At 34.6% G+C, this 18,690-nt stretch overlaps 3 protein-coding genes across 3 annotated transcripts; 2 read left to right on the top strand and 1 right to left on the bottom strand.

Annotated features, from left to right (window-relative positions):
- Positions 1–4,896: 4,896 nt before the first annotated feature.
- LOC145958163 (uncharacterized) lies at positions 4,897–5,796 on the bottom strand. Its single transcript, XM_083074651.1, has one exon. The coding sequence runs from the start codon at positions 5,794–5,796 to the stop codon at positions 4,897–4,899; it is 900 nt and encodes a 299-aa protein (XP_082930777.1).
- Positions 5,797–8,384: 2,588 nt separating this feature from the next.
- Positions 8,385–10,446, top strand: LOC109808078 (1-aminocyclopropane-1-carboxylate oxidase). Its single transcript, XM_020370904.3, has 4 exons — positions 8,385–8,610; positions 8,727–8,953; positions 9,130–9,463; positions 9,886–10,446. Exons 1-4 carry the CDS (start codon positions 8,506–8,508, stop codon positions 10,165–10,167), a joined length of 948 nt encoding a protein of 315 aa, XP_020226493.1. The 5' UTR covers positions 8,385–8,505; the 3' UTR covers positions 10,168–10,446.
- Positions 10,447–15,903: 5,457 nt separating this feature from the next.
- LOC145958164 (uncharacterized) lies at positions 15,904–16,547 on the top strand. The gene is made up of 2 exons (XM_083074652.1): positions 15,904–16,089; positions 16,230–16,547. Exons 1-2 carry the CDS (start codon positions 15,904–15,906, stop codon positions 16,545–16,547), a joined length of 504 nt encoding a protein of 167 aa, XP_082930778.1.
- Positions 16,548–18,690: the final 2,143 nt, after the last annotated feature.

Genomic DNA, 18,690 nt, shown 5'->3' on the forward strand with positions numbered 1-18,690 from the left:
CTTATTCCCTTTCATGACTAGATCGAGCTTTATTATAAGTCATTGGAAGTCGGAGGTCACAGATCGGTAAGCACAAATAAAGCAAGAACAAGTTCATAGAATTCAGAATATGAGACAGTACCTATATCCTTCTTGCACATGTGCTGTATGCTGCAAATTAAATACATAAAACTACTTATGGGCATTAGAGCCACGCATGCAGAATCCATGTATTTTTAGTTAATTATACCTATGTACGTATATATGAAAGGACACTATGTCATTCATCGAAAAGTTTTAAGTTACCAAATCTCATTGGAATCTGTGGAATAAGAAACTTATGATTGTATGTTTAGTTCTGATAAATTTTAAAATTATTCAACCAATGCTGCAAACTTTACGTATTATTCTCAGTTACTGTGTAATGTTCGTACGTAATCCTAATCTAATTACTATTTAGTAGTGGTATTTTGCTAACTATAGCATATAAGCTGACCAACTTCTTACTTTGCATATACGAATAATCATTTTTTAAGTTATCTTTAGATTCACAAGCTAGCTGTTCACATTTGAAAAGGCATTCACCTGTTTCTGTGTGTTCAACAATTTGACTAAAGAACGGAATAAAATCCTATTGTTATTAGCACGAACTTTCTTAATTAGATACCAACATACCATGGTAGTCTATATTAAATCTAAGCTTGGATTGGAAATGGATCTAGACTTTTAATTGGAGTTGCATTCTTTTCAACAACTACTCAGTCCATGACATTAACTTTTTTAATGATTATATATATATATGTAAACCAAATCTGTGTATGAGTCCACTAATCAAAGGTTGGATTTGTTGAAATGACACGAGATAAAGAAAAAGAGACAGTGGTGTGCAGCTTCGTGTTACTTTCCTACATAACTGTCTTATGTTTTAACATCCAATAATTAATTAACTAACCACACAACATGAGACACAATCTGCCACTGCCATTATAGAAAGTAACATTGCATGTGAGTCTAGACCGAAAGTTGGTGAGTCCAATTCCCGTCAACTCTGCACCCTATGCTTTTGTACTACTAATTAACATAAACAAACAACTAAAGAAAATAATAACAATTTTATTACATGATCAATTTTTGTTTGTTTCTCTTAGAAATTATAGCCCACTGTTTACGTAACCACTAACCACCATTCGATTTCCGCCACTCCAGCCCTTAAAAAAGAAAGAGAGACAAACATTCAGTACGTTATTTATTCTTAAAAGTATCTTATTTAGAATATATATGGTTAATACTAAACATAAGTACATCCATCGATATGAATTCAAACCTTGATTCAGTACGTTGAAAGAGACTAATTCTTTTTGTTAGGCACAACCCTGTTGAAGGTATAACTAGAGCGTTTCTTTATCAACACTTCACTCGCTCTAAGATCGCCTGAAACTCACGTAATCACTTAGCAGTCTCCCTTAATTCTTTTTATTAACAAGTCTGCGAATAGGAAAAAGGAAAAGAAACAAAAGGAAAAAGGACAAAATTAAGGCTACCCAATTCTGGGTTAGTTAATGCATTTTAATCCAGTAAAGAGGATTATTTGGTTGTTGTTTGTGATTTTGTCATATGGAATATATACAATGTTTTCGTAGGAAGCCAACAAATCTCATACCTGATCAACTTAATTATGTTTTGCCCTTATATTATATTTATATAATTAAACATTTTTTATAATATGAGATTTTAGATCCTTTTTCTTGAATTTACTCTCTTATTTTATTATTTATTTATTATTGTGATCAAATAAATTTTATAAATTTTATTTCACTTAAAATCCCGTAAGAACTTTTTTTTTTTTTTAATTATAAGACCGAGATTGAATAAATGGCTGAGAGAGAGGAAAAATGTCACAAGTGACAATTAAACGTATGATAGCTTACTTAAATGCTCAAATAGGGCCCATTCCAAAACACGTACGTGGCAAAACCATAAATATTGCAAACCTCTAATACCTATAAAATTGAATAATGTTTACATCAAAATGGTTTATATAGATCCTGCCTTCATGGTATTTCATGTATGTGTATGAAAGCATTTAATGAGGCAAATAATCATATATATATATATATATATATATATATATATATATATATATATATATATATATATATATATATATATATATCCAAATTTAGGGGTTCTGAAGTTGAAACGGTTCCGATGTGTGCTTGAGCAAATTCTTTTATATTTTAGAGATTAGAGATGTAGAGTTAGAACATGATGATTTAGGAGTTAATTATGAGGCAAACAGCATTTTCCGAAATCTCTCAATGCATGTCTTGTAGTAGTTGACGAAGCCACGTCAATTGATTCCTTATTAGTGCAATTGGCGGTGATCCAAAGGGTTACCTTTTAATGGAATGTCTTTCTTTTATCGTTTCCCCTGATTAAATGATAATGCTGCTGCCTTTGTCACGATTCATAATTATAAATTGCAAAAACACTGCCAAAAGCAATTAATAGATTACATGTATGAACCGATTATTTGTAAATGATCTATATATACCAGCTGGAAAGAAGACATAAAACAATCTTATTTAAACTATATATATTTATAACATCCCGAGTTTAACTTTTTCTAAGAATCTTATTCGAGCCAGATGTGTCTTAAGTTTATTCTTGGCTGTTTCCGTCTATGCCTATGTGAATTAATTAAGATTATTATAAATGAATATTAATGCCTATGTACCATTTTATAAATGAATATTATGTTTTAATTAAGATTATAGAAAATAAAATACAATTTGGAGTAATGTGGAGTACTAGATTATCCACTATAATATATATGTCGATCGAATTGAGTTCTACCTTCTATCTTATATATGTTTGATTTCATACAAATTCAAGTGTTTTGAGCGATTGTGGATTATCTTCCCTTACAATTATTTAGTGGGAAACTTACTAGTTTCAAAGTTAACAACAACAAAAAAAATGGTTTGAAGATAATATAATAATAATAATAATAATAATAATAATAATAATAATAATAATAATGTTGCGTGTATATCCATATATAATATTGTTCCGGCCAAGGAGGCGTCTAGGGTTCTTTTCCTAGGTCAACTGTCCCAAGCCAGAGCATTCGAGTGAGTAATTATAAATCTGTCTGCTTAATTCTAGGATTTTAAGTCTTATACTTTATTGTTCATGGGCCTCATGAGTCTCGTGAGTGCAGAAATTTTCATAACTGTTCATATTTGGAAAATATTTTGTCATTAAAGATAGGATTTTATCCTTGATATCGGATCAGTGTCTATGTGAAAGGGTCAGATCAAAATTTGGATGAGTTATCCCTGTAGAGCAGACAAGTCAGATTCTGACCAAGTGCACCCATGTAAAAGGATTAGATCGGATTCTAACCAGGAAGATATACTTGTCTTCCAGCTCCGAACCTGTAAGACGTAAGGGCTCAACTAGCCATGAAATCGAAAAAATACCTATTTAAGGATCATATCAGATTTTGACCGGGACGGTAGAAATATGTTTCAGTTAATTGTACGAGAACTAGTAGACAATAACAAACGAAGTTTCGAGTTTACGTACGATAAACTAAGGATATAAATAATGTGAATAGGATACGATACGTATCTTGATAACTTCCCTAAATTCAATGCTTTAATTTGTCCAACCTTGTTGTTATGTCATTTGGCTGCAGCTAGTATTTTTCTATCGCGTTAGGTGTACGGTGAATATATATATATATATATATATATATATATATATATATATATATATATATATATATATATATATATATATATATATATATATATATATATATATATATATATATATATATATATATGAGAAATCTATTTATTTTAAGAGTTAGTTTACTTAAATTTAGTCCGTTCAATAATTTATATCAAATTTCAATGATCCAACTGTTGAATTTAAAGTTTTTAATGTACAGATAAATTTTTTTTAAAAAATAAAAAATTATTTGATACTTCATTTTATTAATTCAAATTAATGTATAAAATGATTATCCATCAATTTAAATTAATGAAATGAAATATCAAATAATTTTTAAATTTCTTAAAAATTTGCAGGTTAAACCTATATATTAAAAGTTTTAAATTCAACGGTTGAATAATTAAAATTTGATGTAGAACATAAATTATTGAACAGAATAAATTTAGGTAAACTTTTTCCTGAAATAAATAGATCTCTGCTTTTATATATATATATATATATATATATATATATTATAATTTCATATTAATTAATCTATATGATATATGGACAAAAATATAAATTTTTATTCAAAAAATAAGAGCATGGCTGACTTAATGAATAATTAGAGAAAAATAATTGTGGTTAAATTTGGTAGGGATATCAACTCCAATTGATCGGTCATGCCCCAGTGACAAGAAACCATAGTGGTCATCATCCTCACTAGAGCTCTTCTCTCTTGCGCTTAAAAAAGAAAAAAAATGTCTTATTTTTCTTTTCATTGAATGATTATCGAACCATTACTTTCTGTATTTTCCAATCTTTATCATATAAATGATATTTTATATCACTCAGTTTGAGATTTTTATATAAAATTGTTAACATATTTATTTTTTTAACCATGTAAGAGTGTTAAAATATCTACTAATTAAATTTAATAATAATTAATTTCTATTATATAGCTTATCTGATTATTTTTAATGAGATATTCTTTTCTAATTACTTTTTTTCATCCTAAATTTAAAACTTGCATCGAGACTTTCTTCAAGAAATTCAAATTTAATGTAATGGTAGCAACATGTTTTTTGAAATTCAAAATTTTAGCTCATATCATTAAGAATATTATAAATGATACAATTTGGGATGTGAAAAAAATCACAGTGATTTGCACTTTCTATTGCTGCTTTAGCAAACTTAATTATGAGCAACAATATTAGCAAATCTAGGAGAGAAACTCACATGAGAGTTTGGGGGGTTAACCATGATAGGCTTACATTGGTCAAGAAGACAATCAAATTCAGTTATGTCAACAGAGTGATGATTGGAGAAATAGGAAGGGATGTGATTACAATCGGTTTCGAAAATAATGTCCTCCAGGTTCTGGTTATGGGTCCAGTTGATAGCATGAAGAAGAGCAAAGACTTTACTAATGTGGGGTTCCAAACAGCCTTTGATAGTGGTTGAACGAGCTCTAACAAAGGCACCTTGATGGTCTCTAATGCAGATGCCTATTCCAGTAAGTCCTTCCACTGGAAAAGAGTGAGTGGCAATGTTGCACTTAAATGACCCTTGGGGGGGAGGAGACCACCGCTGTCTGGTTTGGGTTTTAGTGCGCTGGACCATGTCGATTCTGTTAGCAGTGGCCCAATCATGAAACATGGAGGAGGCGCGAAGATTGATCTCGTCTGGGTTCCAAGGAGTGTTACTCCAATGCAAAGCGTTCCGGCTGTGCCACATGCTCCAGAGAATCATGGAAAATTCTGCAACAGCTTGAGGGGTCCAATGCTGTAAAATATGATATATGAGGTTAAAGACACCATCAGAGGAGTTGATCAAATTCAAGATACAAGAGTGAAGATTACTTCCCTGCCAGCACGACTTGGCTGATGGACAACTAAAGAAAGTGTGCCAGGTGTTTTCGATATTAGTATTACATCGGAAACATGTACTTGGGCAACGAATTCCTTTCTTTTGAAGGTTTGGCCGTGTGGGAAGGATGTCTCGCATCAATCTCCATATGAAATGCTTAATTTTGTGGGGAATACGTAGATTCCAAATGTTTTTCCATGGACCAGGAACATTGAGATTACCCATGGAGAGGCAATGCTGGAGATAACCTTTATAAGCAGAACGAACAGTGTAAGAACCTCAGGGATTCCATTTCCAAATACGTTTATCTTCACAGCGTGGGTTGAGAATAGGAATGTTGAGTATCCGGTTGCTGGTGTCCTTATCTAGCAGGGAATTAATCAAAACATCGTTCCAACCATTCTTATCATTGCTCATCAGATCAGAAACTTTAAAAGCTTGGCTATTTGAAGGGTCATGAGGGTGAATACAATGGTAATTGTCATTGTATTTGACCCAAGGCTCGCCCCAAACAGGAATGGTATTCCCATTCCCAAGCCTCCAACGGATACCATTCTTAAGTAGATGTTGGGTGCTCCAAAGACTTTTCCATGTATAGCTGGGATTGTGGCCCAGTGAAGTATTGAGAAAGCTACTTTCGGGGTAGTATTTTGCTTGGTAGATTCTGCTGATCAAAGAGTTTGGGTTGCTAAGAAGTCTCCAAGCTTGCTTACCAAGCATAGCAAGGTTAAAGGAAGATAAATTTTTGAAACCAAGTCCACCCTCAAGTTTGGAGATGGCTAGCCTTTCCCAGCGTATCCACTTAATTCCCTTGTGCTTATTTGAATTTGCACCCCACCAGAAGGCATTTAGTAATTTCTCAATCTCATCTATGGTGCGGTTTGGAATCATGAAGACACTCATAGCATATGAAGGGAGAGCCTGCAGAACAGCCTTGATGAGGGTCTCTTTTCCTGCTTTAGATAACGATTTGTGGCTCCAAGACTGTAGTTTTTTCCATATGCGTTCCTTGATAAACCTGAAAACTTCGTTTTTATTTCGTCCAATCATAGATGGGAGTCCAAGGTATTTACCAGTGGTCACGCATTTCTGGACATGCAAGGTATTAGATAACATAATGTGAGTAGTAGGAGGTGCATGTCTATTCAGGAATACTTCAGATTTATCGTAGTTTATGGCTTGACCAGAGGCTACCTCAAAAGTTTTCAGAATGGTAGCAACCTCATTGGTCTCTTTCTCAGAAGCTTGTAAGAAAAGGAATACATCATCCGCGAACATGAGATGATGCAGTTTGGGAGCACCACGACAGATTTGAATGCCATGCATGTTCCCTAGAAGTTCAGCTTTATGAATAAGGCTAGATAATCCTTCCATACCTAGAATGAAGAGGTAGGGGGAGAGGGGGTCTCCTTGTCGGAGACCTCTACCAGGAACAATGGAGCCAACTCGATTGTCATTAATATTTCCTATATACATTACTTTTCTTCTGTTGGTTTTACCTGAAAAGGTAGAATTAGATTTTTTATTTTATCGAGAGAACTGGGTCTTTTTTCCTTTTTATGCAATCAACAATATATATTCTTTTTTGAAGCAGTTTTGCAATCAATTAGTTGTCTCAACAACTTGCAAAATCCAGAATATATTTGAATATATAATTTGATATTGAAATATCCATTTATCAGTTATTAACTGAGAGCTTCATGCATGGATGATATCGTTTTCAGCAGATAGAAATGTAAGGATAATACCAATAACTGATAATTATCTTTCATCCTGCGAATGTCATCTTAATAAGACCGTGCTAATACAAAATAAAATGGCATCAATTCAAAGTTACTGTACTAATGCAAAATTTGATAAATATGCATTTTTAAGATTATGATTGTATGTTTTGGTTTATACATTCCTATATATGATAAATTATCATATAGTAATATGTTAAACTTTATAATTAAATGAATGAAAAATTAGATAAATATCTTTTTTATTTATAGTAATAATGAATCAACATGTTATATGGTAATTATATTCAAATAATATTATGAATTGATTAAAAAATGTCATGTGCATCAATCTAGTTGAGATTATGGTAAGTAGGTCTTATCTTATCCCATTTGGAAGCTAGGGAGGATAATGGGCACATTGTGTTGTGTGAGAGAAAAGATGGTAGGGGTCCATCAGGATGACATACTCCACGAGTGTCTCCTCTGTCTTCTAAAACTTTGAGATTATATTTTGTTTCCCTTTTTTTTAATCCCTTTTTTCTTTCCTTTTCCCCAGATTAAACCTTTCCCACCCAATTTTTCTATTCCTTGAAAGTGGCATTACACTACACATATATGGGGAAAAACCAATGATCCCCTTCAAAATTTGCAGCAAATATTTCAGCTTCATGCCTATCGTTATTTATTATCTATATCCACCAAAAATCAAGTTATTTTCAACTTGAACATTATTGTACATATTTATTCCTTGCACACTTCGTTAACGAAAGGAAAATGTTACTATTCAATCGTACGTACATTATCACGCAATTGAAAATATTTGATTCTCATAATAATTATTTCAAGAAATCAAAAGATGTCACAGTGTATAATTAAATAATCGTCTGTGCCCGTTCATGTATGTGTTATCTGAGATTTAATAAGGTACATTCACTTATCTTTTTTAAAAAAGTATTTCAACATATTAAACGGTTTCTCAATAATCTCAGGTTTTGAATTGTAAGAAGAGTTTTATTGCTGTATTTGTTCAAACAAGACTGTTGTGAAAAATACCACCACAAAGGAAAAGCACTAACATCAACATAATTAAATAATTTCTTCCTTAGGCACTCTCGTTGAAGCAGAGAGCCTATAAATAGAACCCCAGACAATGGAACTCCTCACAACATATAGTCACAGAGGCTATTAAAGTGAGAGAGATAAGATAGAAATGGAGAAGTTTCCAGTTATTGACATGGGGAATCTGAATAATGAAGAGAGAGCAGCAACCATGGAAACAATAAAAGATGCCTGTGAGAACTGGGGTTTCTTTGAGGTACTCATAAACATCTATTAGCCATAATTTTGTTTCAAAATGATAAGCTTTCTCTTCCCTTGCATATACATGTAGAGTTTGAAAAGGCTAACATATTATTCTGTGTTTTAATCAAGTTGGTGAATCATGGGATATCCATAGAGTTGATGGACACTGTGGAGAGGCTGACAAAAGAGCACTACAAAAAATGTATGGAGCAAAGGTTCAAGGAAATGGTAGCAAGCAAAGGTTTGGAGTCTGCTCAATCTGAAATCAATGACTTGGATTGGGAAAGCACCTTCTTTTTGCGCCATCTTCCAGTCTCTAACATTTCAGAGATCCCTGATCTCGATCAAGATTACAGGTAATGCATGTAACACTTGTGAAAAAACAATTGGAGATTATCTGAAGGAAGAATATGTCTGACATTAACCAAAGAATTTTTGCTCTACAACAATTAACACCTCACTATATACTTGTTTGAGTCACTATCTTTTGTGTTTCATAAAAAGACCATTTTTTGTTTTGGGGGTATTTCAGGAAGGTCATAAAGGATTTTGCAGTGGAACTGGAGAAACTGGCTGAGCTGCTTCTTGACTTGCTGTGTGAGAATCTTGGGCTGGAGAAAGGGTATCTGAAGAAGGTGTTCTATGGATCCAAGGGCCCAAATTTTGGCACCAAAGTTAGCAACTACCCTCCTTGTCCCAAGCCAGAGCTCATTAAGGGCCTCAGAGCCCACACAGATGCTGGTGGCATCATTCTACTCTTCCAAGACCACAAGGTCAGTGGATTGCAGCTTCTCAAAGATGGACACTGGATTGATGTCCCACCAATGCGCCATTCCATTGTCATCAACCTTGGCGACCAACTTGAGGTATAATTTCTTTTTATATATATTGACATTGTTACAGTGCTTCTAAAATTCGCACATCTCTTGATAATTAAGGTTAATAATCGTATATGAACACTTTTCTCTTTTAACTCAATGAACTGCGACAGGTTAACTAGTGTCAGCCAACTTAAGGTCGGAAATATATAAATATATCCAAAATCCCTGCTTTCACCTTACCAAAGTCTCACACATCTTGTGGGCCAAAACATCATAGGATAAATAATATACGAATTTCTTATGTTATCATCCGATCACATATCGTGATATATAACAAATTTGTCAAGTTATATTGGCTGATAGATAAATTCAAGGCTATTAAACTCAATTTCATCATATTCAAAGGAAAGGTGATAGAAAGTAGTTCATGAATTTAACTCCTTGGTGTTTGTGGTGAATTAAAACAGGTGATCACGAATGGGAAATACAAGAGTGTGATACACCGTGTGGTTACTCAAGCGGAGGGAAACAGAATGTCCATAGCCTCGTTTTACAATCCAGGAAATGATGCTGTGATCGCTCCAGCACAGGCTTTGGTGAAGGAAGATGAGACTAGCCAAGTTTATCCAAAGTTTGTTTTTGATGATTACATGAAGCTTTATGCTGGCCTTAAATTCCAGGCCAAAGAGCCAAGATTTGAAGCTATGAAGTCGTCCAGCATTAACTTGGGTCCCATAGCAACTGTCTAAGCCTGAGATTGAAGCATTATATTAGTTATAATATAATATAATATATGTCTACCGGTATCTTTCTTTGCTATGCTATGGATGCGCTGTTACGCATGTGTAGCAAAAATATCTAATACATACTATAGAAATAAACCATTAGTTTGATGTTGATAGTTTATTTGTGTAATGTCTGTGACTGTTAAGTTCATTGGTGTCATGTATTGATGAACTTGTTTTGTTAAAAAGTGACCCGATCTTATTATTAGCCATTTTATAAGGAACTCTCTTTCTTGATTCTTCTTTGGCTTATTTTGCCTTGAAATTATATTGTCATGCAAAACAAAAGGCATAAAAGTAAATTACCAATCCAACAAGCACCTTAATGTTATAAAGTGCCTATAACTAGCACCTTTAATAACTCGTGGGGGAATTTTTTTCCTTTGTTATTTCGGTTCGTAAATTAAACATGTTGTATAATTCTTGTAATTCGCCTTTTCTTCAATAATTTAGTTTGATGACTCTGCATGAGGGCATGGGTGTGAATAATCAATTTTATCCGGACTCACAAAAGTGATGAAATAGACATCTACTATGAAGGGAAAGAGCTCCCGAAACATGCCGACAAGAAGACAAGACTTTAGAGGGCCCAAAAGCACAAATTAAGTATTTTTTTTTTTTGGGCGTTCCAGAATTGGAACGGGCCGTTCCAAAATCGGAACGGGCCGTTCCAAGGTCCAGAACGGGCCGTTCCAAGGGTCCAAAAAGGCCAAAAACCTTAATTTGGAACGGGCTGTTCCGAAATTGGAACGGCCGTTCCTAACCGGAACGGGCCGTTCCTACATCTGGAACGGGCCGTTCCAAGGCTGTTCCGGTCTAAAAAATTGGGTGTTATTCTCAATACTGGAACGGGCCGTTCTGATTTCAGAACGGGCCGTTCCAGTATTGAATTTCTCACACAACGGCCATGTCCAGAACGGCCGTTCCGATTTTGGAACGGGCCGTTCTGGACCCCTTCCCGAAGTCTATAAATAGACGTCTGGGGCACAGTTTTCAAGGCCGAAAAATTTCGTCCAGTACTCTTCAGAGCTCGAAATTTTTTCTCTCTCTCTTCCCCCTCTCTTTTGTATTTCTTAAGATCTGTGAGACACCTCTGTAGTGTGAAAGGTAGCCAAAAAGCACCTTCTTGATCATCATATTCGAAGATTCAATTCATTTGGTATCGTTCTTTTCTTAACTTCTTTTTTTTCTTTTATTTATTTATTTATTATTATTATTATTTTATTTTTGTTTGTTTGTTTATTTATTTTTGCTTATTGTTTGTATATAGTGAATACGATTTGTTGCCTTTAAGATTATTATTTAAAAAAAAATATTTAATATACGACCAATAATAATGTTAATTGAATAACATTTTTATCTTTAACATTATTAGGTCCTGGGGTTTAATGACTAGTCATTTGCTAGCTTAAACTCTCATATATGAAATTTCTTTCTAAAGAGTAAAGATCTGTTGCAACCAATAACGTTAATTAAATAGCATTTCTATTTTTATCGTTATTGAAGGGATTTATTGATTAGCCATTTGCTAACTTGGATCCTTGTGCAAAATTTATTTCTTTAAATAAAAATATAAACATAATTTTTCTTATGTACATTTATTTTTATGGTTAATGATATTAATTGAGTAGAACTTCTACCCTTTAATATCATGTAAATCATAAAAGTTAATATAATACTTATTCATTGTCCTACACTTTAAGCATAATTTAGTATCAACAAATAAAAGTCAATAACATGGATTGAATAGCAATTCTATCTTTCATGTTATTGGAAGGGTTTATTAATTAGCCATTTGCTAACCCAAATCCCTATAATTTTCTAATAAAAATAAAAAAGGAGGCATCTCAGATTAAAGAAAATATATCTCACATACGTTTTTTTTTAGGAATAAATTAAATATTTATAAATTTATATAATGTTGCGCAATTAATTAAAGGTACTGTTTTACAGGCGTTGTAGGGTGCTAATACCTTCCCTACACGTAATCGACTCTCGAACCCAACTTTAATTTTAAAGATTATCCTTTAAAGGGTTTTCCAATGTTTTTCCCTTAAAATAAAATATTGGTGGCGGCTCCATTGAATATAAAAATGTTAGCGTCATCCCGTCGTGATCCCGGTTACGACAGATGGCGACTCCACTGGGGATATTTGAGAGTCAGGCCTTATTAAATTAATTGCGCAAAATTATGAATTTATAAATATTAATTTTTTTCCCTTTCCTTTTATTTTATTTTTTATTTATTTGTTTTGTTATTTTTGTTTGCTACGCATGTGTTGTTTATAGTTTTATTTATTTTATTTGCATCTCTACACCCACTAACACTTGTACCTCACACACTTTGGGCTCTATACCCGAGCCTGTGCGAGCATAGAAGAGAAAGTGACTTGATGACTGTTATTGAGGGGCTTGATGCTCACTTGACCGTTGTTGAGTTACTACTCAGGTTGTTACTAGTAGCATGGGTTAATCATATTGAGAGGGTATGTTCCCTACTTGTGATTGGTTCATGCGCTAGGTCCTTATTTATATGATAAGGGCAACCTGGGGACCAATAATTCTTGAGAAGTTTTTAGATCCACCCACAAAACCATGCACTAATAGGTGGACTTAATGACCTTCCAAAGTAGGGTGTTAACCTTAGAAATTTTCCTTCCCTAGGTTTACCGTAATAGGTCACATCGCAGTACTCTTTATCCCTCTTTTGATATATGTTCATACTAACAAAAAAAATATGTTATACATTCATGCATCATAAATTTATATCCAATATCAATTTTTTAGGTTGTTTTTCTTGCCTAAAATAAATTTTTTAATAAATAAAGGATAGATGATAAAAAGTCATGCATACATGCATATTAGGGGCATAGTAAGTCACATTTTAATTAAGTCGTCATCTCATTTTTTTTCTTTTCTTTTAAACCTTAAAATAATTGATAGTATTCAATATGGAGGGAATTCAAAATCATACAAGCAATGCATCAGTGTTAAGCAAGAGTATTAGGATAAATGTGCTAAAAAAATGATCTCCAAAGGGTAGGTAAGATCTGCTAAAATAATAGCACATTTGACTTGATAACTTGTTTTAGACATCATTTATTGAGGAGAGAATTCTCCCTTGAGTGATTGTTAATCACATTTTGATCTTGAAATGATTGATCCTTGTTTGAAAATGTGGTTCGTACTGCTGCATTGCTAGTAAGATGACCTTATCCATTGAGGAGTGAATGCTCCCTTGAAATAAGTGTCAACCGTTGTATATCCTAAGAGATTTTGCCTCTAGCGTTAAGATATGGGGAATCACTCTTTAATTTGAATACAAAACCAATATTTTCAAAAAAAAAAATTAAATAAATAATAATAATTTGTGTCTTCTTTTTTCTTTTATACTCATAAAAATTTACTTTGTATTTTGAAAGCAATAAAGCAAAAAAACAAAGTGTTTCCTCGGCATCGTTATAGAACACGCTCTCAGGCCAAGATCATGGATGAGATGGAGGAACGCAACGAAGAAATGAGAAATGATATCAATCAACTGAAGGAACAAATGGCCCAAATTATAGAGATGTTGCAATCTATACAAGTGAAAAACATGGAAGGGACCCCTCCAGTAGCTAGAGGAGAATCATCAACCTCTCCTGCGTATCCACCTGGCTTTACCCCAGCTCTAGCACAACCATTAACTCTACATCTTAACAATCCCGACCAACATGTTGACCCTCCAGAGGTCCAATGGCCACAATATGGCCTTCCGCCCAACTACACACCTCCAACAATCATGGATCCTCCGGATAAGCACCAACCATTGGTGAACCAGCCGCCTAAACAAATGCCACCAACCCAACATGAGGTTCCACTCATGAATGCCACCTCTTACAAACATCAAGTTCCCTACCAAGCCCAAAATTCTAATTTCACCAACCAAGGGAATCCTCACCAAACTTCTGGGGGATATCAACCAACCTCAGGAATTGAGCATGTTCAGTCTAGCGAAAAGTTACAAATGCTAGAAGAGAGGCTAAAGGTTGTGGAAGGAGGTAGCTATGATATTGGTGAAGATGTCGATCTTTGTTTGGTTCCAGACATAGAGTTCCCCCCAAAGTTCAAAGTTCCTGAATTTGATAAATATAAAGGAACAAGTTGTCCAAAGAATCACATGACCATGTACTGCAGAAAGATGGCAGCGTATGCTCGCAATGATAAATTGCTTATTCATTGTTTTCAGGATTCTTTAACTAGGGTAGCTTTAAATTGGTATATGCATCTTGAACGGGCCTATATCCGCTCCTGGAAGGATTTAGCTGATGCTTTCCTTAAACAATATAAGTATAATCTTGACATGGTTCCAGATAGGTTTGAACTACGTAACATGTCTAAAAAAGATGGTGAAACGTTTAAGGAATATGCTCAGAGATGGAGAGAAGTGGCAGCACAAGTGGAACCTCCTTTGTCTGATAGAGAAGCAGTAGCCCTGTTCATTGATACTTTACAAGCACCGTTCTATGATAAAATGATTGGGAATATTTTATCAAATTTCTCTGATATAGTCATCATCGGGGAAAGGATTGCGAATGGCATGAGGAGTGGGAAGATTGCGGTTAACTCTATTGAAATAGCTGGTTTAAGAAAATTTTCAAATGGTGCAGGAAAGAAAAAAGAAGGAGATACAAATGCAGTGACATTCAACTCCCCTTGGTCACCTAACAACCAACCTCCTTATCTCTATACCCCTCACATGGTCTACCCAAATATCACTACCGTCTCACCACATCCTCAACAACCTATCCATCAAGCTCTACAAGCTTCACCCACAATACCTACCGCACGACCACCTCAATCTACCCAGCCATGGAACCAAAATTCTAACCATGTGAGGTCACAAAATACCCAAGATCGGAAACCAATTGAGTTTGACCCTATCCCTATCTCCTATACTGACTTGTTCCCTCTCCTACTACAAAATTCACTAGTAGTACGTTGCCCGATGAAGCCCATAGAACCACCATATCCTAGCGGATACGACGTTAATGCCAAATGTGATTATCATGCGGGAGCTATTGGTCACTCCATTGAAAATTGCGGGGCACTAAAAACCAAGGTACAAAGTTTGACTAAGGCTGGGTGGTTAAACTTTAAAGAGGACAATCCTAACATTGGGAATAACCCTCTACCAGGTCATGGAGGGCCGACAGTTAATTCTATTGAGGAGAGTAGATGGGGTCCCTCTCAGTGATCTGTGAGAAAGCTTTTGGTGTGATGGGTTTGAGTTTCCAAACTCAATAGCTATTGTTGAGCAAGACTCTTGCGAGAATGAACATGCTAGTCTGGTTCACGCTTGTCCACTGAACGTGGAACTTAACAATTGGGAGATTGTCAAGCTGCCTGTTGGTTTTTAATTCAAATTTTAAGTAATTTTCTTGTAATGTCAGTCTTATTGCTCTGCCCAAGGCTTTAAGATTTATTTCTTTAAATAAGGGCTCATGCATTTCCTTTTAAATGTTAAATAAAATGCATTCATTCTTCCTTCATCTCTTGCCTTTTCCTTTCTCCCTAATCTCTTTACCAATCTTTTTCTAACTTTAAAGAATGCGAAAAAATGTGCTCAAAAGTGATAATGCTAGTGTTGCATCAAATAATTTTGATTGTGCAGTTAATCAGACTTGTGAGGAAATGGAAAATGATTGCTCTAAATACTAGATGTATGCTGATAACATCAATGCTTTGCCAACTTTTCTTAATGTTTTCTCACCACCTTGGCCATTTTCAATGTGGGGAATGGATTTTATTGGCCCTATTGAGCTGAAAGTGTCAAATGGACATCGCTTCATTCTGGTTGCTATTGACTATTTCACCAAATGGGTTGAAGCCGCTTCATATGCCCATGTGACACAAAATGTGGTTGCAAACTTATCAAAAAGAAATTAATTTGTCGTTATGGTGTGCCAAACAAAATCATTACTGACAATGGAACCAACTTGAACAACAAGATGATGACAGATTTATGTGTTGACTTCAAAATTCAGCATCATAACTATTCCCCATATCGCCCAAAGATGAACGGGGCAGTTGAAATAGCAAACAAGAACATCAAGAGGATCATCCAGAAAATGGTGGTGACATACAAAGATTGGGATGAGATGCTTCCATTTGCTTTACATGAGCAGCAAACAAGAATATCAAGAGGATCATTAATTGGGGCAACCCCATTTTCCTTAGTTTATGGAATGGAAGCAGTCCTTCCAATCGAGGTTGAAATTCCATCTTTAAGAGTATTGACGGAAGCCAAATTAGAAGAAGCAGAATGGGTCCAAACCCGTTTGGATCAAATTAAATCTCATTGAGGAGAAAAGGTTAAATGCAAATTTTCATTTATACAAAAAAAAGGCTCGCTAGATTAAAAACTCGAAAGGGCAATCTAGGCAAAAGTTAGAGCGACCCGCTAGATTGAAAACTTGAAAGAGCAATCTAGGCAAAAATTAGGGTCAACAACAAAAAAAAGGAGGCTCTCTAGATTGAAAACCCAAAAGGGCGATCTAGGCAAAAGTTAGAGCAACTCACTAGATTGAAAACTCAAAAGAGCAATCTAGGCAAAAATTAGGCTAAAAAAAACACAAGAAAAACGCTCGCTAGATTGAAAACCCGAAAAGGCGATCTAGGCAAAAGTTAGAGCGACCCACTAGGTTGAAAACTCGAAAGAGCAATCTAGGCAAAAATTAGGGTCAAAAAAAAAAAAAAAAACTGGTTAGATTGAAAACCTGAAAAGGCGATCTAAGCAAATTTAGAGCGACATGCTAGGTATCAATTGGGGCCAGACACGGCAGAGAAAAACAAACTGGGGCAATTACATTGAATTATCCTCTCAAGTTTATTGGCGAGCAATCAAAGTTATTGAAGTGTAGTACTAGCATTGTTCATCTAGAAAGTATCATTCACATAACAATTACCTCTTATTGCTACCCTTGTACATATTTGTCATTCTTGTCATACAATGACTTCCTTTGTAAACACATTCTTACTCTCTTAAATAAGATTATCCTACCTCTTTATTGCCAATTCTTTTTGCATTTTATGATAATATACTGAAAGGAAATGCATGTTACATCTAAAAAAGAAAAATTCAAGGCATTACAAATTATTTTTATGAGTTTTAAAAGCCACAGTATGCTTGATAATTTCTTGATAAATGTTACAAAGCGCAACCAACAGGATAATGTTGTTTCAACTCATAAGTGTTTACAACAGCTTAAGGGTAACCCACAGGAAGTAGCCAACTATCATTCAAGACGAAAGTATCCAAAGACCTCACTCATCCATGATCCTTGACTGTGTGTCACGATGAGGAATTTCTGAAAAATAAAGCAAAAGCAAAAACAAAAAGGGAAATAAACAAAAGTTTAAGTCTTGAAAGTTGTGTCTCATAACATTTTGCATTATTGCATCACATTTCATTTGCATCCCTTGCTTCCTAGAACTTATGACGTAGAGTTTTTAGGCTAAGCACTTACTTCATATATGACTTCCTTTTTAAAGCCCAGTATCTACCTGGCACAAGTTGCATTTTTCTTTTGTATAAATCCAGTACTTAACTGGCACAAGTTATATTTTTCTTTTTAAGCCCAGTATCTGCCTGGCACCAATTATATTTTTCTTTTTAAAGCCCAGTATCTGTCTGGCACCAATTACATTTTTCTTTTTAAAGCCCAGTATCTGTCTGGCACCAATCACATTTTTCTTTTAAAGCCCAGTATCTGCCTGGCACCAGTTATATTTTTCTTTTAAAGTCCAGTATCTACCTGGCACGAGTTACATTTTTCTTTTGTATAAAGTCCAGTACTTACCTGGCACAAGTTACAATTTCTTTTTATAAGCCCAGTATTTACCTGGCGCGATCCATCGACCAATTCAGCACAAGCATTTGGTCGATCCAATATCAACATTCAATCAACCCAGCACCAGCATTTGATTGAATTGGCACCAACAATCGGTCGATACAGCACAAGCACTCGACCACTCCAACATTAGCATCCAGTCCATCAACATTCAATCAATCCAGCACCAACATTTGATTGAATTGGCACCAACATTCGGTCGATGCAGCACAAGCAGTTGACCACTTCATCAAGCACAAGCATTCAACTACTTCAGCATAAGCATTCAGTCGATCCAGCACAAGCATTCGACCACTCCATCAAACATTGACATTCGATTGATCAAGCACAAGCATTCAACATTAACATTCGGATGATCCAGCACTAGCACTTGATGATTCCAACACAACATTCTAACATTTGACTAGCTTCAAGCAAAAGCATTGAATCTTTCAAGAACTTACTTCATCAACAATAGCTGGATAAAATTAATTCACATCTTTATTTCTTTCTTATCATAAATGATCTAAATTACCTTATTTAGATTATTTAATAAGAAATAAATAAAGAGGGGCAACTGTGAATAATCAATTTTATCCGGACTCACAAAAGTGAT

This window comes from Cajanus cajan, chromosome 5 (genome assembly GCF_000230855.2).
Source record: "Cajanus cajan strain Asha chromosome 5, NIPB_CcT2T_4, whole genome shotgun sequence".
NCBI lineage: Eukaryota > Viridiplantae > Streptophyta > Magnoliopsida > Fabales > Fabaceae > Cajanus > Cajanus cajan.

Excerpts from the sequence above, each read along its gene's own strand:
- LOC145958163 (XM_083074651.1), bottom strand. The coding sequence starts at position 5,796 with ATGGGTAATCTCAATGTTCCTGGTCCATGGAAAAACATTTGGAATCTA.
- LOC109808078 (XM_020370904.3), top strand. The coding sequence starts at position 8,506 with ATGGAGAAGTTTCCAGTTATTGACATGGGGAATCTGAATAATGAAGAG. Across the intron at positions 8,954-9,129 it reads GATCTCGATCAAGATTACAG|GAAGGTCATAAAGGATTTTG; the intron begins GTAATGCATGTA and ends GGGGTATTTCAG. Across the intron at positions 9,464-9,885 it reads ACCTTGGCGACCAACTTGAG|GTGATCACGAATGGGAAATA; the intron begins GTATAATTTCTT and ends GAATTAAAACAG.
- LOC145958164 (XM_083074652.1), top strand. The coding sequence starts at position 15,904 with ATGTATGCTGATAACATCAATGCTTTGCCAACTTTTCTTAATGTTTTC. Across the intron at positions 16,090-16,229 it reads AAGCCGCTTCATATGCCCAT|CATCATAACTATTCCCCATA; the intron begins GTGACACAAAAT and ends TTCAAAATTCAG.